Source organism: Clinocottus analis, unplaced genomic scaffold, assembly GCF_023055335.1.
Source record: "Clinocottus analis isolate CAN_PGR_092001 unplaced genomic scaffold, fCliAna1.0.p SCAF_16, whole genome shotgun sequence".
Taxonomy (NCBI): Eukaryota; Metazoa; Chordata; class Actinopteri; order Perciformes; family Cottidae; genus Clinocottus; species Clinocottus analis.
This window is the reverse complement of record NW_027175887.1, coordinates 11,207,972-11,234,400: the sequence shown is the minus strand read 5'-3', so window position 1 is coordinate 11,234,400 and position 26,429 is coordinate 11,207,972. Positions and strand designations below refer to the sequence as shown.

Sequence of the window (26,429 nt, the reverse complement as noted above, 5' to 3'; positions counted from 1 at the left end):
CATTTTATTTAATTTTCAGCAGAATTGAATGCAGATTAAAGGTTATAACTAGTAGAAATGTGTCTGTCTGGTAGTAATCTTCATATACATTATTCAAGCTTGTTGACGTTTAGAAAGTCTGGACAGCATGAAAACACAATGCCAGTGGAATACAATCCAATCACACCTCTATATTTGCATCTCAGTAAAGGTTTGAATAATGGGCCATTAAGTCATTAACTTGTATTAACTGTTTACTCCAACACTTAACTCTCTTTCTTTCCTATCGTGCCCCACCTGAGCTTTAATGACCGGAGTTCCCACGAAAGGTCAAACAACCACAAACAAAGATTAGCACCTGGTTTCCACTCAGCAGCAACATTTACCACTCATGAATAATATGGCGCATTGCATTCAATTAAACACTTGTTAAAAGAACAGATTTTATTTATGTATTAAACATTTGTAGTTATTGAATATAAAAACTTTAGTTGTATAAGAAAACCACCTGTTCTGGTTGAACCGGTGGATCAGGATTGCTCGCATTGCAAAAGGTTAACAAAGGGTGCAGCTGGCATCTGCAGTGGGGGAAGAGAACCACGGCCTGAATGTTCATGCAGCTCAGTCTCTCTCCACTCGCTCCTGTTTCCCTCCCAAATGTGGACTTTGTATGAGGAAATCAGGTTGGTTAAGTTGTTTTTTTTAAATTCTGCTTAAACTCAAAACTGACACACAGTCAAATTACCGGCAAAAACCACCTGAAAATATTTACGAGCTGCGGAGATGGGGAATGCACAAACAGGCCTATTATCCGTTTCATCGTCATCACTCCCACACCTGTCTCTCCTGTGCTTGCCACACAGTGAGCGTGTCACTCCACTTAATGGTCTGCGCGAGGACAACCCTTTAGGGAGTGAGCCATCCGTTAATAGCTCAGAGATCCCCGTCAGCTGGCGAAAGTCTGGCCTTGTAGAACGGAGGAAACCGGGAGACGTTTCATCAATTTCACTGTTTGAGCTTCTTCCAGGCCTTCCTCATCTGAGCTCTCTTCACTTTCAGAGTGGTGGTTACCATTTGTTTTGGTGCTCCCTCCGTTTTCTACCAGCCCGTCGTTAGTGGCGGCCTTCTTTGAGGCACTGACTTCATCGTCCTCCTCCTCCTCCTCCTCCTCCTCCTCCTCCTCCTTCTTTTCTGGAACTGGGCAATTTGGATCGTCACCTTGTCCGCCATCACTGTCATCGCCATCTTGTTTCTCCTCATCGCCACTTTCCATTCCCTTCTCCTTTTCTATCATGAAGAAAGGCTGTGCAAGAGGAGTGGTATCCATTTCTTCATCTTGGCCCATGCTAGACAGGATATAACAAACAAGAGTCATAAACTGCATTCATGCCTTTGTAACTTTTCCATTTCCTTTTATCATTTACACCAAGTATCTCAGAAACAGTTTCACTTTTCACTGAACTCAACTTGGATACACTCGGTATAGAGAATGCTGTTCTTCTACCTTTCCCTCTTCCGTATTCATGCCAGACAGAAATAAGACAACAGACGTTGTGTTTGTCGGAGACATCGACTAGCTCGACCAAATACATGTCATTTGACCCACATAGTGACACTATTTACTTAGAGAGCAGAGATGCCAGTTTTGCAGAACTGATTGCTCTTTTTGCTGTACTCAGTGGAGAAAGCTGAGGACGTTAATGAGCTCCGGTCTGTGACAAAGAGGTTAAATAAAGAGTTTGAGGCTCTAAATGGAGACTGTCTGTCAACGCACAGAGGATGTCAAAACACACAGCTACTTATTAAATACAATAATAGGCTCAACTTCTGGTGCAACGTCTCTTTGTATAAACAGCTGCACAGTGTTCGAGTGTCAGAAAGGCCTTTGAATTAAATTATCTGTTACTCCAGCTTAGCATCTTATTGTCTCCCTGGTACTAGAAACAGCATGGCCCCATCAGTGCAGCCCTGAATGCCACTTTCATCCTGAACCTCACCTGGATGGTGCTCCAGCCACTCTCATCTTCTGCCACATGTAGTTCAAGAACATGGACGCCTGCAGCAGATTGCCAATCCTCTGCATGTGTCTCTCTGTGGGGGAACGAGTAAACAGCCATTCATTTCAGCTCACATGTTAATCAGGAACAAAAGCATTAACAGCAAGGACGAGATGGGTGTCAGGAAAGTGAGGCTTGATTGCTTCCATGCAATACTTTTATGTTTCCATCCACTTTGCTAATAAACTACACTATACTCGGGGCATCTTGTGGTTATGTTTTAACCGACCCACAGAAAGAAAAAGCGAAGAAGTGACTCTTTAACGCTCTTCAGTCAAAACACTGCTGCCAGATTCTTGCCTCGCTCTAAGTTAATTGGGTACTCACGGTTCATGGGCATGCACCACTGTATTTTTCACATCTGACTAACCCTTTTTTGTCCCTGCGTGCCTGATAACGACACACCTATCTCATAAAAGAGGGTTAAAATAAAGCCTCAGATGTTTTTTCTATTTGTCTCATGCTCTGTGTGGGAGAGTGCGTGCCATCAGCTCAATGTGACAGGAGCCTTCAACCAGGTTTGAAACCGGTTTGTGATTTCTTCGTCTTTTGTAATTACTGAACTAAGATGACGCAGTCCTTCTTATTATCCATCAATTTATTTATCCGTCAGGTCGCGGTGGCAGCAGGCTGAGCCAGACTTCCCTCTCACCCGCAACATTCTTATTCTGTCCCATTTTATTGTCTATTCATCAATTGAATATTTTACATATCATCTGACATCACCTCTGGAGAGGAAACGTGTTTACATACACACCAGGTGTCTTTTACGATCAGTTGGTCTCAATTACACACACACACACACACACACACACACGCACACACAGCTGACCTGTGTATGGGATGAGTCCCTCAAAGTGGGCTCGGGCGCCCTGGTACTTCAGCAGCTCCTCAGGCGGCAGGTGTGTGAGGAGCACCTGTAGGACGGCCTGGGCATCCTGACAGTTTCTGGCGTTGGTGTTCCACACAACACAGTAGCGTAGGAGCGACTCTGAGTGGGGTTGAAGTCAGACATTAATTAGTTTTACTCTATTTTAACTTCTTCTTCTTCACTTTAAGATTTTTTTTCCCATTGTCGTTTATGCATTCCATCCTTAGAAAGCATGAGGGACATCATTCATCCGTTACCTTTCTGATCAACTCGTAGTTTCAGGACTGTCTTCTCCAACAGCTCGCTGCTATTCTCCACCTGACGGATCGCTAGAAGCAAGAGAGAACAACATGTCAGAGACAGCCGGCAGTCAGCTGTTGAGGCCTAAAACATCTTCCTTTTAAATAGATAAACATCTCACAATTATTATATATAATTATGAAATGAACATTGGTGGGTGGAAACTACCATAAATACTTTGAGGAAAACCAACATTGGTTGTTGGTGAGATTGGCTGGACTCACATTCTTTCACAACTAGGTGTGATGCCACTTTGGATTATCGTAGAGAACAAAGAATGCGTTTGCCTTTTGTTTGACATCTACTGAATGACATGCTGATGATCTGTACATGATCTGTAATAAAGGTGTCTGTTATTATTGTTTGGAGCTCTCATTAAAAGTAAAGATATATTTTTTTTAAAAAGCGACGATTCTGGACTGATGGTAAAAAGTTATGTTTACTACTATAATGCGATTTTAACTGCATTTCCCTTTCCAATGACAAAGTGTCAACTTTATTGAAAATGTACAAAAAAGAAGGTCTACGGTTTCACAACACCAACTTTAACAATAAATACCATCGCTGAATCATCCAGGCACGTTTTTGACACGTGTCACTTACCATTGTGTTGAGGGTTGATTGTTTGTTACATTAAAATAACATTACTGCAGTTTTGTTTTCGGAAGAATATTTCTGTGACATGAGACCCGGGCGGCCTGCTTACGTAAAGATCAAAGCTTGATGACTCAACTCGGAGCTGCCATCTCAAATGAGCGATGACTGATTTACGACGTGACGACAGGTAAGTTGATGAAAGACAGAGATGCATCGAGTACAGACGAGCTGCAAAGGCTACAGAATGAATAAAAACTATGTGTAAATGAAGCATCCTGGTAGCCTGAAGGTTTAAAGCACCACTCTTTCCTGTCAATACTAAAGTGACGCCATAATTGCCCCAAAAAGAGTTGGAGCACAAAGTACCTTTGATCACAGTGAGCACAGTGCGGGGCTGGTCCAGAGAGATGGCGAGACCCAGGGCCTTCAGGTATTTCTTCTCATGGAGCAGGTTGGACAACTCCTGCTGCCTTCAGACACAAGAAGCACACACACACGTTTAGAAATGGGCACATGCTGAAATATTTGTTCCTCAATATTCACGGCAAATTAGCTCAGAAGGTAAATTTCCCCGGAAATTAAACATAACAAAACAAAAATGTAGTCCCTCGGCTATGGACAGAAAGTGGATACTGACATTTAAAAAGGTTTGACAGACGAGATGTAAATCACATTAACTGGATGTTTCAGCCCTTTGTGTGGGTTCAATTGAAATACACTAAAGTGAAATGTACGAAATTGACTTCTTTCAGTACAACGGCGTTCCAACATCTTTTACTCCAAGAAATCAATGATAATGATTGATGTGTTACCCATGACCACTTCTGTCCGTGAGTACACATTCACATTCATTAAAAACATATTTTGGAGGGGGAGTTTTTCGGGACAGAGGACGTCGTATGTGTACAGATCGTAAAGCCCTGAAATTTGTGATTCTGGGCTGAAACAAAAAAGATTGAATTGAAATGTTATACAATTAATTGTCTGAGACCTGAAGTTCCCGCCTTCCTTTCAGGACACAAACACACAAAGCCAGGCCTGACCTGTGACCCAGAGAGGGTCATTTACCTAACACAGTCTGTTTGATTATCAGGTGACATGCTGTCACAACAAGGCGGACCAAAGCCAGTCAGTCAAGAAGATGTAGTGCTGAATGACATCGGCCGATACTCATCAACTGCATGTTGTGTGCAGCGTACTTAAGTATCTGATCCTCCTGCTTGGCCTGCTCCTCCGCCAGCTCCACCTCAGTCACATCCTAGCAGTTGACAAAAGACAACATATTTTGTGGTGATGCATTGAATCCTGCAGCGGAAATTCCCCCATGTTCCCTCCCTAAGAAAGGTCTCGGTTGAGAGATTGCGTCACACTTACCACCCACACGGTGATGTTGGAGTCGGCTGAACCAGTCACCATCTTGTCATCTTTGCGGTTGGCTTGGAGACCCCACACTTTGTCCTGGTGGGCGTCCAGCGTCTTTACACACTCGTTGGTTTTTATGGTCCACAGCTTCACTAAACCATCCGAGCCACTGAGGACAGAACGCCAGTTGGAAGAGTTGAGTTACAACTGTGTGAGGAGGACCCACAATAATGCAGATAAAATACAACGCAGTGTTCCAAAGCTATACTCCATGCTAATTCTAATGAGGATGTTGGTTTCTTGTAAAGTAAATGCAATAACAGTCTACTCTAAAGATGATTCAATAATACTCATAATGTTGTGTGGGGCACGGCTACGGTTTACGTGTTGTGTTTTCCTATTTAATATAATTTTCAGTTAAACACAAAAACTATCAGTATGAATAGTCCACTTCAACACAAAGCGAGTTTTTGTTCAGGAAGTCGCAGAAATGGACCGTGACAATCATGTCAAACACGATAAGCACACACAAGCACAGCACAACGTGAGGCTTTGTTAAAATGAATTGACACGGCAAAATGTTTCCAAAACAAACCTGTAAATGCAATGAAAAAGGGCAACAAAAGGAAAAGAAGCGCTTTGCACGAAGGTTACCTGGTGAGCAGCTGAGTGCCTCGGCTCACAAAGACGACCTTCAAAACCGATGCATCGTGACCCTCGAATGTCTTTTAAAAAAAAAGAGAAAAAGAATAAAATCAATTTTACAGCCACAAAAGTATCACAATTACAGTCAGCTATGGGAAAATAACTCTGCATAACTAACAAAGAGAAAATCTCCTGTGATGTATTTGCATGATAAAACACTGACAAGGAAGGGCCTGTGTAATATGTAGAGAATGTACAGTATGTAAATGATACCTTGTGAATAGGCACACATCCTGCGGCTCACCTTAAGGCAGCTGAAGTCTTGCAGGCTCCACAGTTTGGTGGCACCGTCTGCAGAGGACGAGGCCAGCACTTGGTCGACAGGAGAAAAGCAGACGGCCCAGACGCCGCGACGGTGGCCCCTGAACACTCCCAGCATGCCCACGTTCCCGTCCCCTGCCAGCGACCACAGCTTAGCCGTACGGTCCTGGGACCCCGAAGCCAGCAGCTTGTCATTGGGAGAGACCGCCACGCTGTTTACATCCTGGAGGAGGCAAGGGCAGGAGATGAGGATGAACTTTTTCAAGTTAATGAGATTTTAGTAAATGCAAGTTTGAGGGGAAGTAACTTTATTGGAAATGAGAAATTTTTTCCTTTCATGAGAAGATTTCCTTTTATGACAATGCCGGGATGTTTTACATGACAACAATTTAAGTAACACAGTCCTGCTGATGGGTAGATTGTTGTCTTACATCTTGATGTAGCAGGAAGTCATAGCATGTAAAAACTTGACATTCCAGCAACTCATCAGTTCCATTGTGTGCACATTTCTCTGCACTTCCTTGAGTTAAGTTAAGAGTCACTGTGCATGGAACAGTAAACAAAGAGATAGATGAAGACTGAATCTTGTGTGTGTGTGTGTGTGTGTGTGTGTGTGTGTGTGTGTGTGTGTGTGTGTGTGTGCGTGAGAGACAGAGAGACAGAAAGAATCCTCACTAAAGTTGTATATCTTTCTGAGTAAGATCTAAATAGTCCGATCAAATAAATATACTTCTATTCCTAATAACATGTACATGTACGGAGGACAAGATCTACCGGAAGCTTTGTTACACTATTATAAAATCAGCAATTGGTGAAATGGTGAAGTTATTTATTAATGCAGTATTATAATTTACATTGTATATAACATTTGAATTACATGTTTCAGATGAAGAAAGTATGTGCAGCAGGAACAAGAAGACTAAAACTATAACTAAAATAAAGAAATAACAGCTTCTGGAAGTAGTCGCTGCTGAACACTCAGACTATCTGTGAAAATCAGACACATTTGCACTGTGAGGAAAGACTGCACTCTCAATAGTCATGCTTTGAATAAATGCAGTCAGCTGTAACCAGATAGGATCTTGTTCCGTGAATAAATGTTAAAGACTTTCCTCGACTATTTCCCAGAAAAAAGGGTTTAGCAGAAGCATACGTCAGTACATGAGACGACAGAAAGACCTGAAGACAATGCCGGGACGTGTCGAAATCCATTCTTCAGCGCACACATTTTGCAGAAATTGAACCAGGAAGCAGGGTTTGAACATCCCATTCATTGTCGCCACCTTTGACGTGAAAGTCGGCCATTTGCATTTCAGTAGGGAAATCTAAATGATGCGTATTCCTGTTCAAAAACAACTTCATGAAGGCACTAATGTTGACAGTTTGTCAATTATATGTAATTTATTAAATGTGTAGACACACCCTGACACACCTTATTTGTGAACTTAGTTTAACATCTCAGGATTTGGTTTTAATTATCATTATTATCAGTGGCAGGACATTATGTATTTGGTCATGTTTGGATCCATCACGTTTAAGTTTAAGGACCTCTTCTTGTTGCAGTGATTTACATTGTTGAAAACTTACTTGATTGAGCCATAGAATGCTGACTCTTCACAACTCTCAACTGTCTGGTCGGAGCTTCAAGAGGGAGCCTGAATGACACTGAGCAGCAGAGTCCTGCAGTGTGTTTGCCTAACAGAGCTAACGGATAATAAGTAATAAAGCTAACCGAATTAACAGACAGACAGTTTCTGTTCATTTGAAGTGTTGACCATTCAACATGACGCATTATGTGAATCGCAGTGTAGCTGTACAGAGCCAAGGAAATGAGAGCTGTATGTCGCTTGTGTGCCTAATGTCGGATGTAACATTGCTGACACATCTGGAGATCGGCACTCTCGTAAGTGCACTTTTCTACTGCTATTTGCGGCCAACTGAAAGTGTGGCTTTACTTCTATCCAGTTCCATGAATGATAAATGCATTGGAAATAATATGTTTAAACATTGCTCTTTCCTTTTTCCTGAACTGTGTGTGGAGTTTTGTGCTCGTACCTTGTCATGAGCCTTCTCTGTGGCGCGGGGGCTCAGCTGATGTATGTCCGCTCCTGTCTTGGACAAGTCTTCCGGTAGATCCCACACCTTCAGGGTGCAGTCCTGACTGCCAGACACTATGAAAGAGGCTTTCATCCTGGACACAAAGATGGAGGATCATTACCATCACACAGACTCAATAATGTCCTTCAGTTTACGACCAATACCTGCCGGCACATGCGACAAGAAACACGTGTGTGTCTGCAGGAGAGTTACCTGGAGCAGGTGATGGAGCCCACAGCGTTAGTGTGGTTGGAGCCCTGAGCCACACAGTGCACCTGTCCACTGTCACTGTCCATCTGCCACACGCGCACCGACCGGTCCTGAAGACAACGACACAACACACACTGATTACCTAACCTTTAAACACAAACTGATCATCATGAGAAAGCATACTCCCTCATCTCAGGCACGACCTTTACAAAGTAAAAACATTGGGCTGCTAATTTTTAATTTGCTCATTTGCAAACCATGGTGTGGAAGCTGAAATGTTGATTAAAGTACACTATACCAGATAAATAAATTAGGGCTGGGCAAAGTGGAAAAAGATTGAACTGATTAATCGCATGATTTTTCTGTCATTAATCACATTACACGCCAAATTCAATATGAAATAAAAACTCAGTGTATTGCATGGTTTTATTTTATAGTAATGTTATCAGAACAATATAACAGGCACTTTGGAGCAACAGCAAGTTAACATACATACATAAATAGTATATAAATCTGTTTTATTTTTTCTCTGAATATAGGTACCAGAAAAAACAGCACCGCTGCTCGCTGCAAACAGAAAGTACATAACAATACGTGCTTCCTTGTCAGCCTCTCGGAGGCAAGTCATCAACGCATCTCATTTATTTATTTTTAATTTTTGATTGACCTCACGATGGCCGGACTGGGAGAGCCGTAAGACGCCCAGGTTCGAACTACGTCGTCTGGGTGAGATTTAAAGTGCAGCACCTGTGCGATAAGCCTCGCCCAATGCCAAAAAATTAAGAAAAAATGCAGTTAACGCACAATCAAATAATTAACGCTGTTAAAGGATTGAGAAGTTAATGCGGTATTAACGGGTCAACTTGCCCAGCCCTAAAATAAATACATGCTATTGTTGACTTAAACGTGCTTCAATAGTGCCGAGCGCATCAACGATCAAAGGTGGCTTTCACGAAGAAAAAAAGGCTGATGCCAGTATTTTCTTTTTCTTTTTTACAAACTACTGTAGAAACATGGCGGTGTAACATGGTGGACAACAACAATTCGTCATATCAGGTCATTAGAAACTAATGTAAACATAGTTATGAAAATTAAACTACACATTTGCGAAGAAATCTCCTTTCATCCTACACACTGCTTCTTTCACAGAATGCATTGTTAACAACAGATAAGGGCTGGAAGGTGTTAGGATGGATGCTCACCTTCGCACAGCTCGCAAAGAGGAAGCCCTTTTTGAACACGTCCAGTGAGAGGACAGTATCTGTGGACAATAAACACAAATAGCAGTGAATGTCAGCGCAGATCATCTTCTCTGCAACCTGCTCAGCAAGTCACTTGCTGACACCATGAAATGGAGATAACGTCATCGTATTAGATTCCTGGATTGAAGTTCCTCTTATGACAATCCAAGTTTCACTAGACCTGCCATGGATTATAGAGCCTGTGTGCTTCAATGTTGCATTATTCCTCATTTATGTCTTTTGAGTTGAATTTACTATTGCATAAAAAACTCTTCACATAAAAAGGTTATACATCTTTATTTGATAATATCAGTATAGTTCAGCCTCAATACAAAGCAAACTTGTATTTCTTCAAGACTTACCATTATTCCCAGGGTGGTAATATATCTGCAATTGTTGCAAGATTTTCTTTCTCAGACACACAAATTTCTCCAAAACATAGACTGACAAACATAGACTAAAGAATAACTGTTTTTCCTACATTTATTGTTCTCACAGTTTCTGACACAGGAGAAATGGTGTGGACATGTGGTAAAAGACAGATACATGAATAATATTAATGAAAACTTTCTGCCCTGATTTAATAAACACACTGCTTCACATCAGTACTTGTATACTCATGCTGCCCTCTGTTGGCTACTGACCTGTGTGTCCGTAGAGGATCTGGCAGCTGTTGGTGAGCAGCTCAAACACCTTCAGCTGGCAGCTGTTGGTGGCCACCACAATGTGGCTGTCCTCTTTACCCAAAAACTTCACGTCCAGCACTTCATCATTGTATCCAACAAACTGGGAGAAAGAGAGGGCAAAGGGAACAATGGGCGAGGGTGTAAATTAATTATGTATACATCATAATAAAAGAAGACCCAAATGGCCGGAGTCTCTAGTTTGATGATAGAGTTGTCGAGAACAATTTGCAAAGTTAAACCCATCAGCCTCCACCTCAGTACACACCTGCTGCTGTGTGGTGAGACCAGGGAGCTGGTAGAGCACAATGTTGTGCTCCGCTGTGACTGTGGCGAGTCTGGAGGACGCAGGCAGGAAAATGAGGTACGTTAGGCTGCGGGGGTCGTCGTCCTTCTCTTCATATTCCTCTTCTTCAGAGAGGGTCTGGGCGTAGACACAACGCGCCGTGCTGGCTTCCCACACTCGCATTACACCTACAGGTGAAGAAGGGAGAGACCGAGACATTTAAAGAAAAGATCTGAGGAATTAAAGGTGTCACAAAATATGGATTCATGCACAGCAACACAGAATAAATGTTCGGGAGAACTCAAGAGGTGAACCTTTGCTGCCTGCTGTAATGAAATGCAAGTCTTTGCTCATCACTCCAATCTGAGACAAGTCCTCATTCTCAGGCAGCAGCACCACACCCTCCACGGCCTGACGACAAAGAAATCACACAGAGAATAAAGTTAAAAGTATGGATTCTTTCTTAATAAAATAAGACATAAATATCTCGCAGTTTTTCGCATGCATTCTTACCTCGTAGACCGGCACAGTTCTCTTGGCTTTTCGGGCCTTCAGGTCCCACACTGTACAGATCTTGTCTCTGCCAGAACTACAAATAAAGATCGGCACACAATTACAACAGAAGAGGAAGAAAGAAGAAAACACTCCCCGCGAGATGCCCCCAAAAGGTGTAGATGTTGTGACTAACAGCCGTCCATTGGGTGGCTGAGTGTACGATACCTGACCATGGTGTCACCATCGGGACTGAAGCTGAGGGAGGTGACAGCGCTGTAGTGGCTCTGCAGAACACACACACACTGACTGGAGCTCAGGTCCCACAGCCGAATGCCACAGTCCAGAGAGGAGGAGAAGAGCTGCAGCTTGCTGATGTCTGGGTGGAACTGGACCAGACTGCAGAGACACACACAAGTATGCTACTGAATTGTCTTATTTGATACTCAATAACATAAGTGCAATTAAACCTAAAACCTGTAACTTTCAAACTTTTAATGGTAAAAAAATGATTTACTCTACATTATTAAAGAAACATTCAAAGTATTTTTCAGACTTGAAATACCGAAAAATCTGATTTTACTGGCCTTCAAACCAGCTTTATTGGCCATGTGTGTGTGTGTGTACATCTGAGGGAGTTTGTCAGTGTTTTTCACATCTCTCTTCACAAAAAAATAAATAATAGCTAAGAAGAAGGCCAACAAAGCTGGACAAAGAAAAATCAAATAATAGACAGGTCTGTTATGTACACAAGTAAAAAGCAGCAATGGTCAACCGGAAAATAAAAAACATGACTTAAGTCAAATACATTGCTCAATCCTATGGCAGATAAAAACTACAATTTTAAGATAATACTTGAAGCAATTATGATTATTTAATGATTTATTCACTGATTAATTTCTTTGTAGAAAAACCTGTTTATAGATCTCAAAATAAGATAAAGGGAGAAAAAAGTAGAACTGATAAAGTAACCTTGAGTATACACATTTTTTTAACAAAGAAACAACTTCTGTTACATATTACATATACATATTTAATACATATTTAGCACTGGAGAGAAATTTAAACTTACTGAACAACGCCAGATGAGCCTTTAAGGTTGTGGGTGCAGTACTGCTTCACCACATCCCAAAGCTTTATAGTGCCATCACAGCCACCTGCAAGACAACAAGAAGACATACTCTGAAAAACCATACAATGTCCACGTAGAAGAGATAAGGCTGAAACACGGTACACAAAAGACACAACTTATTGTCAATAAATGCTGACCTGTGGCCACGAGTGTGGAGGTGGAGTCAAAGGTCATACTGGCCACAGGAACAGTATGAATGGCCCTCCAGGAGCGAATGCACTGAGCTTGCCTCCAGTCCCACTGCTTCAGCAGCAGAGCTCTACTAGCGGTTACCAGCATCTGTGGTGAAAAGCAGAACACAGACATGCATGTATACTGAAAACTTTCTTAATGAGTGAGAGAAGAACCTCCAGCAAAAAACATCCACATTCAAACCATGAAGTCTGACTGAAGTGATGATTGGCACTTTAAGCGTTTGCTTTACCTCATCGTCACAGCTGAGCGCAAAGGATGTGATGTCCTCTTGATCATCCTGGAAATTACAATATGCACAGACAAGAGATTGTCACGATTTTTCAATTAGCAATATAATACAAAACCAATATTTACATTCAAGAAGCTGGGACCAGAACATGTTCGACATCCTTTGTTTATTAAATCACTTTCTGTTGGTCAAATAATGAATTCATCCTTTTAGCTTGAATTATAATACCAGTGCAATACATATGTAATTCATCATGAATAAAATCAATCAAATATGTTATTAGCCTAGATAAAGCACACACATTACTCACATTTTGCAATTTGAGGCACCACATACAATACAATGAACAAGTACTTATATAGGCAGGCAACACAAGCTCCATTCTGCCGGGCATTATTATATGACCGAAGTCTTTGAGATAGGGCTTCTACTTTTTCAAATATGATTTTTTTTTTTAAATATACGGCTCTGTCTGTCAAACTCAAAGGTAACGACCTACTCAGTACTTACATGCTCAACACTGTGGACAATCTTCCCTGTGCTGATTTCCAAAACGTTGACGCGAGATTCACAAGTGCAAAAAATGTACTTTTCATCTTTGCTGATCTGGAAAACAATCAAGACAGAGAGATTAAGGGCTATTGTATCAGAAGGTTACCAAAACATTTGGGTCACTGCAATAGTCAGTCAGTGGAGTGCTTTGAGGGTTTTTTAGGCTGTTACATGTTAAAAACACTGATTGTGGCACTTTTGACAAAAACCCAAGGCAGACAACTCACTTGGACTTTTCCTCCTTTGTAAAACGGCTCAATCTTGCTGTCAATGACATAACTGGAAGGAAAAAACACAAATATAACTGTAAGTTGCACACACTATAAATGACACTGTAGCCTAGCTTGTGCTAGCCAGCTAGCAATGTCTGCAGCCTGCACGTGTGAGACGTCAAAAACTTACTTCGTCTTGAACTGAAGGTTGGTATGCGCCATCTTGCTCACTTTGAACGCCAAAACCTAAATATGTTTGTCAGCTACAGTGAAGTTAATTTGTTATTTCTCACTTCACACGTTGGCTGAAGTCTACACATTCCGCATGTTGGTGGTTGGTACCCGAGTCGCACCCAATGGACGTCATCTGAGCGCACTGAGCTGTGATTGGCCAGACGGTTTCTGCTCAAAACTCAGCATCTATTGTCGACATGTAAACAAACATTAATTATATTTTAAAAGCGCGTAAACTAGTAGTTGTTTGGGGTAAGAGAATGTGTCCATAAGTAACATGATTGAAATATATGTGATCATGATAATCTTAAAAGAAACAATGACTTTCATATTTAGTCCCCGAGGCTCTCAACAATAGAGTCAGCTGGCTCATTCATGTCCACAAGGTCCTGTTTGATGTGGAGGCTGAGCTTTGGTGCTAGAACAGCAGGGAAAGGACGCGCTTCGTAACGAGCGCCATTATCTCCCTTCGTTTGGGTAATTTTCTGTTTTCATTTGTCTCCACAAACACACACGCGCAGGGTCCCTCCTTCACGTTGTGTCAGGAATGTTCATGTGTGTGTTGTATTGATAACGCGGGTGTGTTTTTCCCGTGTGACATGTGAGTGGACCGATATGGAGTAAACCAGCGCCGGGAATGGAAACACGTTGAAGAAAGAAGATTATCATGGTGAGTACATAACCGCTTTTGTTTATTTATGTATTTTTCGGTATATTACACGATACTTAATCACAATTACACATCGGGTTATATCCTGAACATGGACACAGAGCTACTTTTCTCATATCTTCAGTGAATTTGCTTTCCCTTTTAAATAAATGGTCTTGTAGTGTCATGTTACTTTCTATTGTTATATTGTATAATTAACTAAAAAATGAAATTATTTACATATGCCAAACATCATGTTTTATAAGTATTTTGTAGTTATCTTTTTGAAGGATTACCATTGCTTTTTGTTATCATGTAATCAGTCATATGACTTTCCAGAACAATTTAGTATTGTCTTCATTTGTTTTTATGTTAAAAAACATTTTGGACAGGTTGTAGGCAGCTGTGGAGCTATGTTTTACAGCTAAAGAAAAAATACTCTCCTGTTGGTACATCAGGGGTCAAAGTTTTTCCTCAGCTGGCACAACTAACCTTCAAAGTCTCCTTAATAATATGAATGAAACATTATGATAACTCAGAATAAAGTAATATTTGATTTGGCCACATCCAGGCGGACCCAGAAGTGTCAACACAGAGTGGGGGCTATGATGTGGAGTTGTTTGTGGACACTCCAGACTACGATCTGGTCTGCACCATATGCCAGGGGGTCCTCAAGTGTCCAGTAAGAGCTGCATGCCACCACATCTTCTGCAAGAAATGCATCTTACAGTGGCTGAAGAGGTACTGAACATGACATTGATCAATACGTATGAGAACAGTTATAAGTTGTACTGCATTTAACTGTTATTCATGTCTGGAAAAAAGGGCAAAGGATTAGAACTAACTGTTGTTTATCCCCTCAAGGCAGGAGACCTGCCCTTGCTGCAGGAAGCCTGTGAACTCAAGCTTGATCTTTATCATGTTCAAGCTGAGCAAATCTATTGGACGCATGAAGATCAAGGTAGGAAAAGTAAAATAGAAGTTGTACATTTGCATAAATTGTGAATAGTTTATTAAAACATATGTACTGAAATTGTAATAATGCTCATTTTAGTAATTAAGTGGCTATATTAGTTATTTGGGAGAAAACAGAGAACTCAACCAATAATGTGGCCTTACATTATCTAGCCTTGAAGCTCTGGGAAAGGGGGATTGGATCCAGTGTAAATTATACCCTGTGTTTTAATTTATAAGGTTTATTTATGTTGAGTGGTTGCAGTCAATATTTGACTCTGTTTTTAATGTAATTAAAATAGTGTTATTATAGTGTGCCTTTCAATTATTTTCTCTTTTTTTTACTTTATCAATTAGTCTTTAAAATGTCTATCCAAATCACATTTCACAGTTCACAAAATAGAATGTTGTCCCTTTCACATAATTACATTTTTTGACAGCATCAGTTATTTTTCACACAAAATAAATGATGAGCTTGGTTGACAGTTTATAAGATAAAATAAAATAAAATAAAGCAGTGGTTGAGAAGGTATGTTCGTGTTTCTCTGTATCCGGCCTCTTACAGTGTAAGAATGAGATCCGGGGTTGTGCAGAGACCTTCTCTCTTTCGGAGCAATACTGCCACAGCATGAGCTGTCTGTACGAGCTCATCCCCTGTCCGTACCAGGGCTGCCGGGCACAGCTCCTCCGCAGGGACCTGGACACCCATGCACGCCACTGCGAGCACTGGCGTCAGCCCTGCCACATGGGCTGCGGGACGATTCTCTCCCACCGCACCCAGGCTCAACACAACTGCTACAAGCAACTAAGGCAGGAGTATGAAGCCAGGCAGAGGAACCACAGGGCCATCGCAACTACCCTGAAAAGGAAGATGAGAAGGATGCAAAGCACCATGGCCCACATGAAGAGGCAGATAGGGCTGATCTGTGAAAGCCTGGAAGTGATGGATGATCTGCACGAGGTGGAAGAAGAGGACCTTGGAGAAAGCAGCAGCTCTGGTGGGACTCCTATAGCAACAATAGCAACTGCTGAGGGACAATAATTGGTTGCTGCTGTGTATAATTTCTGCATGTGTTAATTTCTTCCAAGGTGTGTGTTGTTAGAATATGTAGATATATGAATAAAAGGAATGAATTTGCAATATCATGCTGCGGTTTCATCTTTTTTGTTAATACAGTATTTGCCATTGACACTGTCATACTGATTACCATTCACAAGAATAAATCATGCATCTCTCCAACAAAAAATAAAACATGAGGTAAGGTCAGGTTTTTTTTTCTTCACAATAATAATAATGCAAACCAAGGGTCAATACAAATTAGCAAAAGCATGTGACTGCATACAGAATAAATGCATGCAGACAGAAAAAAATATTAAATGTTGGCCCATCAGTAATAAGCAAAATAATAGAATAAATTGCTAAATATATATATATATTTTTCAGAGCTTTTAACTGTAAGGAAACCTCTGATAATGGCAGATTGTTTTATTTATTTTTATGTATCTCAGACTGTATAAAACAAAGTCGATACAACTCTAATCCTTATTTTGATCAGAATAAACCGCCGCTCGGGGCAGCAGTGAACATGTTTTGTGAAAGAGGTAATATCGCGATAACATCTTTGAAATAAAACCCGGCGAGACTTTACGTCGGTCTTCTTCCTATTCAAACGATCACGTAAGTTGAATGCCGACGAATCCCTCCTGACCAAAATCGTGCTTTATCTCACACATCCTTCTGCTAAACACACTCGTCAAATCAACCAAGTGACTATTGAATGTGTTATTTCTAAACCCTGCTATTATTTACGAGAATAACGTGACACAGTCTGAGATATTATTACATCTTGAACGAGCGATGAACATGGCGCCGATGCTCGTTTTGTATGAGATGCTAACACAAGCTAACTTGAGCGTTAGATGGTTATGGGAAATGCTATATAACCTGTATTTTTGTTCTGCAGCAAATGGCGGACGACGCCGGTGGTAGAGGAGGGTTTCGTGGAGGTTTTGGTGGGGACCGTGGCGGTTTTGGGGACCGTGGTCGCGGCCGGGGCCGTGGACGCGGTAGAGGCCGTGGCAGGGGCCGCGGTGCCCGGGGCGGCAAGGCCGAGGACAAGGAAGTAAGTTGAACGCTCACGAATGTTTATAAAATGACTGTGAAACGATAACATAATAATTCCTAAATTTTTATTAACCGAGATACTCGTCTTTTGCTAGTGGATGCCCGTCACCAAGCTGGGCCGCCTGGTAAAGGACCTGAAGATCAAGTCCCTGGAGGAGATCTACCTGTACTCTCTGCCCATCAAAGTAAGGAGTTTGTGAGGATGAGCACTGACAGGCTGCCAACCTTTAGACATATGTTTTTGTCACTAACTGGCTAGCAAAGGTAACAATTGGTCTGTTGCATGCATAAGTGCGTTATTGGTCTTCTGGTGTGTATCATTTGCCCCAATATGTGCCTTCATCACATTGAAGTCAAAGAGACTTTTAGATTTATTCTGAGTTTGTTCAAACCTGGGTTCTTTAACATTCCAAACTGTTTTTAAATTTATTTTCCAAAAATCTTAAGCTTTAAACTCTTATTCCACCATAATATATGCTTTTGTAATAGTAACTTCTACAATGTTGGTCAAAAATTGCTTATGTCATTGATGATATTGTACAACATGAGAACATTTTGTAATTAATTTTTTTTTTTGGGGTATAAATGTACTTACCTGGTCAATAATGGAGCTCACGGATATAAATTAAACAACCTCTGGATTTCTTTTAGAAGTGAATCTTAGCTCTGATTCAAGCATTAATGCATGAAAGTATAGTATCTTTTACATTATGTATATCATGCAGTTGTATTATAATTAGGGCGTGGATGTAACACAGAATTTGGCGCTTGGATACACTGTTAAATGTGTTTGTAACTCTTTCCTGCAGGAGTCTGAAATCATCGACTTCTTCCTGGCTGCTGGTCTGAAGGACGAGGTGCTTAAGATCATGCCTGTCCAGAAGCAGACCAGGGCTGGTCAACGCACCAGGTTCAAGGTGGGTGTCTATTAATTCTGTGGTGACTGTCTTATTTTATGAGGTATGTTATTATCACAGTGTTGCTGTTCCAAATGTGACATTGTTGGCTTTTGTTTACAGGCCTTCGTTGCCATTGGTGACTACAATGGTCATGTAGGTCTGGGGGTGAAGTGCTCCAAAGAGGTGGCTACAGCCATCCGTGGTGCCATCATCCTGGCCAAGCTGTCCATTGTCCCCGTGAGGAGAGGTTATTGGGGTAACAAGATCGGTAAGCCCCACACCGTGCCCTGCAAGGTGACTGGCCGCTGTGGCTCCGTGCTGGTGCGTCTCATCCCTGCACCTCGTGGTACTGGCATCGTGTCCGCCCCCGTGCCCAAGAAGCTGCTCACAATGGCCGGTATCGATGATTGCTACACCTCGGCCAGGGGCTGCACTGCCACCCTCGGCAACTTTGGTAAGAGTCTTATGATGAAATTGTGTCTTAAGTTTATCAGTGTTGCTGGTTGTCTCCTCGCTCTGCCCAGCTTCATCTCTGCAGTGGTGTAGTTGTCGTTATCAGGAGATAAAGAAAAGAGTATTGTAATGCACGGCAGTGAGACTGTTAAGTGATCTCCTCCGTCCCACTTTGCAGTGCTCAACATTTTTACCAAAAATACTGTGACTCTATTAGGCATGGCGCTCTATAGGTAACATCTACTCATGGTTTCTTTAAATTTCCTTCTCAGCCAAGGCCACCTTCGATGCCATCTCCAAGACTTACAGCTACCTGACCCCTGACCTGTGGAAGGAGACCGTCTTTACGAAGTCTCCCTACCAGGAGTTCACTGACCATCTGGCCAAGACTCACACCAGGGTGTCTGTGCAGAGGGGAACACCTGTCCCACCTCCGACTTCCTAAATTTTTTGTACAGGGAATCGTTGAATAAACGTTCTGAAACAAAATTAAAACCTATGTTTTTGTTTTACTTGTGCTGAATTCATGTCAGAGCGGGGATGAGACAAGATTATTTTAACATGGACACTATTAGGAAAGGGTGGATTTGTATAGGAATTAACTTGTATGCAATATGACAATACTTTCGTCTGCTTCTAGTTCATTGTAGAAAGACCTTTTTTTTTAGGTTGGGGTTTATTATCCCAAAACCTTCAACGATTTAAACATTATCTATGCGTTAAGCTATGATTTCACTGGTCTGGCCCACTTGAGATCCAAATGGGCAGTATGTGACCCCTTAACTAAAATTAGTAGTTTACTCCTGTGGTAAACTCACTGGAAGCTGACATCCTCTCAACTCTTTTTAAAAAGTAATTGAATTCAATATATTCTTATCGGACATTGGAAAAGCATTTTTTTTTTAACAAAATGCTTTGCACTGGTTATGGTAATTTCCTGAAAACATTTCACAGGTGTAGGTCAAAAGTTTGAGAACCACTGCTCTATAGTATCTGGTTGTTTTAAGACAAATGTATGCAGAAAGATATAACGCTCCTGCACAAGCCTCCAGTACACTGACAATCATGCACAGGATCATATGACATCTGTGCAGCATTTGAATGATGGAAGGGCACTGAAATGAGTTATCACATACATTTTATTTTACAATTATTACACAACAGATAGTAGGGAACTGTTAAGCACTCTGGGCCTGAGCAGCCATCATCCGTTCTTTTTGCTTCATTAGACATTTCCTCCCGCTGGCGTACGCTCCCAGGTCTCCATCTGAAAAGAGGTTAAGAATTTAAAATGTGGGAGCCGAGTGACACAAAACAAAATAACTTAATCAAATAAAACACAAAATTTCCCAAAGGTCATATTGTTTTTTGGGCCAATAAAAGCAAATTCTGATTTTACCAATTGTTACAGTGCCTTTGTAAAAGAATGAGCAGTAAAGGTAAATCATGCCTAAAACTGACAGCATTTGCCACACTGTATTTAGTCAGCAGTCTGACATGACATGAGTTTCCTGAATAATTCCACATTTTTTTCACTACACATGTCCAAAGTGCACAATACTTACAGCGAGACTGGAAGTTGTGAGCCACCTCAGTGAACAGCTGGATTTCATTGGCACAGTTCTGCTGGTAGCTGGCTCCTTCTCTCTGCTGGCAGGCCATCATACGCTCCTGGACCACCTTCAGAATCTCCTGGTCCACTTTGCTGTTGGGTGAAACACCACATGGTGACACTTTGATAGTGGCGCCCTGACATGTATGTGCATGAATTCACTATTGAGTCCTTTTAAGACACTTTTTTTTTTAAGACCACCATTATATTGACAGAACTATTAAAAAAGACATGACAAAAAATCTGTGGGTTGCCCAAAGCTACACTATGTGTAGCAAACATGCACTCTATAATGTAAAGTTTTTCCATAAGATGCTCTGATTTGCATCCAGTTCATCCCCAAAGGTGTTAGATGTTGTTTAGGGGAGACCTCTGTGATCTGGATTCTGATCAGCTTCAACATTGATGAATGCACATAGTAGAATTCACAAAAGTATTTTGTGATATTTGTATAAATTACTCCAAATAGTTGGATATAAATGTAAACAAAATCCTCATAAAACAACTTTCACACACATACATGTATTTTAAAGGATTTGAAACTTTCGTGAAAAAAATAAATGGATGTACATTCATATACAAACTGAACATGCAATTACAAACTGCTTGTTGTGCAAATACATTTGTGAATCTGTTTTTTTCTGGCTTTTGTATATATTTATATATAACAATAAATATATAACAATAAATATTTTTGTGTGCAGGGACGTAGTTACATATATTTAAAAAAAAATGTAAATCACAAAATACATTTGTGAATTCTACTGTGTGCATTACTTAATATTGAGACTGATCCGACCTCACATATGCAGGCCAGTTAAGTTAATTGATTATCAAGAGATCGTTTTCCATCTATAGTCTTAGCCCTCTATGTTGCCTTCAAGACAGCTCATTTATATTGTATGAAAAGCTCCAGAAACTAACTACACCCAATCTGAAATAATATTCTTTCCATAGTTTTGCCATGTAAATTGGGGTACATTTTCACACAAGGTTATTCCACAGACCAAGGCCCTTAGGAGGTAAAGCTGTCGTTATCCACATGTGTATTTATGCTGTAGTTGTGGCAGTGTGTTGCGCAGTTGTAATCAAGCCTGTTTTAATTTACGAGGCGTTGGTTACCCCCATGTCCATCTTATTTAACTCTTTACTCACTAGTCTCTCCTCCACTGCATCTCCGCCTCAAAGTAACAGACGTAATCTCCTTGCTGGCAATCCGTCAGGTCAGGAACACGTCGGAACTTCTGGTGGTAGTAGACCGGCTTGTTGTTGGACCGAATACCGTCAATAGCATCTACAAACAAAGTCAGAGGTAAACCTTAACGGCAGACAAGGCCATGTGATGTGTCCATGAATGATGCTAGCTAGCATAACAGTTAGCTGAGCCTAAGGTGCATTCAAATCTAGCTAGCTAGCTAGCTCACGCTGTACATTACTGCCTCACATCACAACCCTGTAGTTTATTTGTTGTGATGTTTTGCAAGCACACAACAATGACCGCAGCGTTGTTAAGTCAAATATATCAACTACACGTCTCCCGAAAGCCTGTGTTGCTGTGCCAAGTTAGCTCCGGTTAGCTTCGGTTACCTCTAAGTTTGGTGACGGGCAGGTCCACGGAGTAGTAGAAGAGTTTAGACAGAATCAGAGCCGGGTTTGGCAGCGCCGTCTGTTTGTCCGCAGCCGGAGTCTGCCGTGGAGGCTCTGGATATGCTCCTTTGTCATAGTCTGTCGGCATTTTGCCTTCGTTGGAAAAGGACACAAGATTTCCTACAATTCGACCTCGGCAACTCTCCTTTCGAGGTGGCGCATGCGCAGACGACACAACACAATGGCGAAATAGAGGTCAACAAATGTAAAACCGCAATGTTATCGAGAAACGTTTTATTCTCATTATTAAAACTTATATTATTCGTGACAAATATAAGACAAAACGAGGAACTTAGCACAAGTTAATTTACAGCATTTTAAAGACGTAAAGTTCAAAGGGTAAAGGTAGCAGGTGGAGGGGTTGTACCATGGGAATGCAGCAGGTGGTGGTGCATGGCTGACTATCAACCTTCTTAAATAGTCAATGCTTATCAACTAGTGCACAGACAGTTGCCAGATCATTTATGGAACGTAAAGTGTTAAGATATTCACACACAGAGGAGAGGAGTGTAATGCTTTAGCAAAATGGGACAGCCAAGCCAGGAGTCTCAACAACTATTTGTTCTAGGCTGTATTGCTTTTAAAAGAAAGAGAAAATACTGTAGCTGTCCTAAAGCAGACCAGGTGGATGTTGGTCTCGTGACAATGAAAACTTTATATTTCCTTTCTTTTGCCTTACATAGGCATGTGGTTCCTGCCCACTGGGCTTCCTCACCACCCTAGAGCACAGATAGTACCCTCTTCCCTCCTCCTATCTTCTCCTGTCAAAACCTTGTTTGAAAGAGAATACGGCTGAGCAACTGGGCCAGAGACCAAATTAGAGTCCTTACACGCAGTATCATGTTATGTGTGACCCTTCATCAGCACTGGCCCCTCTCTCTTTCTATTCCTCGACTGGGCAGAGCGTGGACATGGTCAGTGCTCCTTATACTCTTTGGCTCTTTTTTTTACTATAAAGGACACATTTATTTGGAGTTTTGTCATCTACATGTGTGCATGTGTGTGTGGTTTATCGCTTTTTTGTATATCTGGGTTTATGAGGGAAGTTAAGGCATATTAAAAACGTAATCTTGGCTACACCGAAGGAGACCACATGCAATACTAAAATGGCGACTTCACATTCAGTGTGTTACATAGAAACCAATGTAGGCAAAACACATTAAGATTAATGGACTTGACTCCAGGACAGTGAATTCTTTTGAAGTCCTGTTTCATTTTATTGTCATGCTTGGAGACTCCTAATGTCAGAGAATTTTTATATCAGAAGAGATTTTAGATATTGAGACAAAAAATAACAGAGCAGAGGGTTGTACAAGGAAGCATGAATGTCTTCTGTAGGTCTTGTGTTATGTTAATGTTTCACATTATTAAGGGTTGGAATGACTCTGTGTGGCTTATGCCTTTATAGTCTCATCGCAAATTCCACGCACCCCGCCATGGACACCTCGGCTTCTTGCCCCACAAGCGTTCCAGGAGGCATCAGGGCAGGGTGCGCACGTGGCCCAAAGACGACCCCAGCAAACCTGTCCACCTCACTGCCTTCCTGGGTTACAAGGCCGGCATGACCCACACGCTGAGGGAAGTGCACCGCACTGGCCTCAGTATGTAGACTAAGTGCAACATGGATTTATGGGAGGATTGAGAAAAAACATTATCTTTGAGTTTGCTGTTTGTTTGAGAGGATAATGTGCCGATAAGATCAGGTGTTGCTTGGCACAGTGTTGTTTACATATTACATGCAGTTTAGCTTCTGGAAGCACGTTATTACATTGTTACAGGATGTACTCAATGGTTTATAAGCTGTTTATATACAATGAAATGCCATATGTATCAACTGTTAAAACGCTATGCTCAATTGAACTTTGCTGACTACTCACAGTTAAAATATCTCAGCAGATGAATATATTCCATTTTTTTCCCACAGAGCAAGCAAAGCGAGAGCAAGTGGAGGCGGTTACCATCATTGAGACTCCTCCAGTCATTGTCGTGGGGATAGTGGGATACATACAGACGGTCCGTGGCTTGCGTTCCCTCAAAACCATCTTTGCTGAGCATCTGAGTGACGAGTGCAAGCGCAGATTTTATAAAAACTGGTGTGTTATTACACATTGTTCCCTTATATGTGTGCATTGAGTAGTTGTTGCCTTGTTGACACCATTGTCTTTCTTTACTGAGCTTTTTTGTATTTCAGGTCCAAGAGTAAGAAGAAGGCCTTCACCAAGTACAGTAAGAAGTGGCAGGATGAGACAGGAAAGAAACAGCTGGACAAGGATTTCTCTCAGATGAAGAAATACTGTTCAGTAATCAGGGTTCTGATTCACTCCCAGGTAGGCCAACAATAGTTTACAGCTAAATCTAAAGCACAATTCAGTTTTAGAGACTCACTGTGCAATCAGTCAGACTCCACTGGTCTAATGATTGGATGCTATTCACCAGTTGGCAGCTACTGAATCCACCGGTGCAAAAGGGCAGAGGTGGCAGAGTCATTCGCCCGACCACATGCAATGACAAGAAAAGCTGCCACATCTCAAATCCCACGTGCTAACTCTGACTATGACACTCTGATTGAGCACTGGGAGGGGCCGTTTAAAATAGCAGTTCAAAAATAAATCTCAGGGCAGGACCTGGCTGCTCACCAGGGGTTTGCTGAAAGGAAACCTTGTTGTTGCAAGCAAACAATATGAAGATCAGCCAAGACCTCAGTTCTTAACTGTGCTGCAGAGATCTTTGTCTGTGCAGTTTTCAGCTTCACAAGTGAGAAGGAGATCAATATGTGCCCTTAACTATCAGGGTTGTGGTATTTGCCCTGAAAAAAGACTTTGATACTGTGCTAAATAATAAATCTAATTATGAAAAGACGTTGCAATTAGAAAAGCTTTTTCTAGACTTGAGGACTTCCTTCAGTTGTAGTTACGTGCTTCTCCATTTCAAGATGCGGTTGCTGGCGATAAAGCAGAAAAAGGCCCACGTGGCGGAGGTGCAGCTTAATGGGGGAAGCATCGCCGACAAGGTGGACTGGGCCAAGGAGCACCTGGAGCAAGCTGTGCCTGTCTCCACCGTCTTCTACCAGGATGAGATGATCGACGTCATTGGAGTCACCAAGGGTCGCGGCTTCAAAGGTTGTCAAGAGGCTGTGACTATTCGTCTCGGTCCAAGGGCTTGTACAATAAAAGCAGTATTAGTAATAATTCTATTTATTTCTGTCTCTTTGTGCCGATAGGTGTGACAAGCCGCTGGCGTGTAAAGAAGCTTCCCAGGAAGACTCACAAGGGTCTTAGGAAGGTGGCCTGTATTGGAGCCTGGCATCCGGCCCGTGTGTCGTACACTATAGCTCGTGCGGGTCAGAAGGGCTATCACCACCGGACTGAGGTCAACAAGAAGGTTCGTTCATTGATATTTTCACCCATAAGACTTCCTCTCCATCTGTTCTTTTGTAAATAAGCTTTCGTTGATAATCATAAGCAACATTATGAGTATATATAGAGGTTTACCATATGTGGTCATCCTCAGATCTACCGTATGGGCGGGGCAGTGCAGATCCGGGATGGAAAGGCAATCCGGAACAATGCCACCACTAACTACGACACCACCCAGAAGACCATCACGCCCATGGTACTCTCATTTTTCAAGAATATAATATAATAACCTAACTTATCTTAGTACTGTAAGGCCTTCATAGAAAATGATAGGAAATGTCTTCCTGAACAATTACGTTCTATCATTTTTTATTCTCACACTACCCTGTAGGGAGGCTTCCCCCACTATGGTGAAGTGAAGAATGACTTCCTCATGGTGAAGGGCTGTGTAGTTGGCTGTAAGAAACGCGTCCTCACCCTCAGAAAGGTACCTTGTGATCGGGAAAGTCAACTTTGAGTTCTCACAGACATCTTGCAGTATAAATACACAGTTGTAGTCATGCATTATTGCAGAATGTGTACTGTATGTGTACATCTTTGTGTGTTCCCCCCCTAGTCTCTGCTTGTGCACACGTCTCGCAAATCCCTGGAGGCCATCGAGCTGAAGTTCATTGACACCACATCAAAATTCGGCCATGGCCGCTTCCAGACTGCCCAGGAGAAAAGGGCATTTATGGTGAGCGTGAGAAAAGTTTACTGGACACACAAATCTGATTAACAGGAAATTCTTTGGGGGCACATAATCGCAGCCGACTCCGTCTGCACTATTTTAACACTGACCTTTGGCTTATCTGCAGGGGCCGATGAAGAAAGATGTCGTAAAAACACTGACGGAGCCTTTGACCGAGGAGGCCTGAAAGAAATTCTCATAGTGATAAAACAATATTCTTTTGGTATTTTTTGTACTGTATGTAACAATATTACATACAGTAATAAAACACAAACATTTTAAATACACTGTGTGATTGTGTCGTGAAAA

The 26,429-nt window shown here is 41.7% G+C and overlaps 5 protein-coding genes across 5 annotated transcripts; 3 read left to right on the top strand and 2 right to left on the bottom strand.

Annotated features, from left to right (window-relative positions):
* Positions 1–405: 405 nt before the first annotated feature.
* tbl3 (transducin beta like 3) lies at positions 406–13,799 on the bottom strand. Its single transcript, XM_068578425.1, has 23 exons — positions 13,652–13,799; positions 13,477–13,528; positions 13,208–13,303; positions 12,698–12,745; positions 12,411–12,552; positions 12,214–12,298; positions 11,370–11,540; positions 11,163–11,238; positions 10,964–11,060; positions 10,632–10,837; positions 10,325–10,466; positions 9,642–9,700; positions 8,443–8,549; positions 8,188–8,323; positions 6,116–6,355; positions 5,821–5,891; positions 5,179–5,335; positions 5,004–5,062; positions 4,171–4,274; positions 3,165–3,236; positions 2,869–3,027; positions 1,977–2,070; positions 406–1,325 (listed from the first exon to the last, which is right to left on the bottom strand). Exons 1-23 carry the CDS (start codon positions 13,681–13,683, stop codon positions 926–928), a joined length of 2,805 nt encoding a protein of 934 aa, XP_068434526.1. The 5' UTR covers positions 13,684–13,799; the 3' UTR covers positions 406–925.
* LOC137786472 (RING finger protein 151-like) lies at positions 13,787–16,330 on the top strand. The gene is given in 5 exon segments (XM_068578379.1): positions 13,787–13,795; positions 14,916–15,085; positions 15,209–15,305; positions 15,864–16,305; positions 16,308–16,330. Coding segments are annotated over 5 exon segments (741 nt in total).
* Positions 16,331–16,860: 530 nt separating this feature from the next.
* Positions 16,861–19,270, top strand: rps2 (ribosomal protein S2). The gene is made up of 6 exons (XM_068579512.1): positions 16,861–16,976; positions 17,263–17,421; positions 17,519–17,608; positions 18,233–18,340; positions 18,443–18,776; positions 19,048–19,270. Exons 2-6 carry the CDS (start codon positions 17,266–17,268, stop codon positions 19,218–19,220), a joined length of 861 nt encoding a protein of 286 aa, XP_068435613.1. The 5' UTR covers positions 16,861–16,976; positions 17,263–17,265; the 3' UTR covers positions 19,221–19,270.
* A 626-nt stretch (positions 19,271–19,896) lies between these two features.
* Positions 19,897–22,199, bottom strand: ndufb10 (NADH:ubiquinone oxidoreductase subunit B10). The gene is made up of 4 exons (XM_068578177.1): positions 21,975–22,199; positions 21,543–21,681; positions 20,341–20,480; positions 19,897–20,042 (listed from the first exon to the last, which is right to left on the bottom strand). Exons 1-4 carry the CDS (start codon positions 22,120–22,122, stop codon positions 19,954–19,956), a joined length of 516 nt encoding a protein of 171 aa, XP_068434278.1. The 5' UTR covers positions 22,123–22,199; the 3' UTR covers positions 19,897–19,953.
* A 701-nt stretch (positions 22,200–22,900) lies between these two features.
* Positions 22,901–26,408, top strand: LOC137786353 (large ribosomal subunit protein uL3-like). The gene is made up of 10 exons (XM_068578176.1): positions 22,901–22,948; positions 23,443–23,635; positions 23,959–24,127; positions 24,226–24,361; positions 24,967–25,153; positions 25,255–25,415; positions 25,545–25,646; positions 25,782–25,877; positions 26,007–26,126; positions 26,248–26,408. Exons 1-10 carry the CDS (start codon positions 22,946–22,948, stop codon positions 26,305–26,307), a joined length of 1,227 nt encoding a protein of 408 aa, XP_068434277.1. The 5' UTR covers positions 22,901–22,945; the 3' UTR covers positions 26,308–26,408.
* The last annotated feature ends 21 nt before the right edge of the window (positions 26,409–26,429 follow it).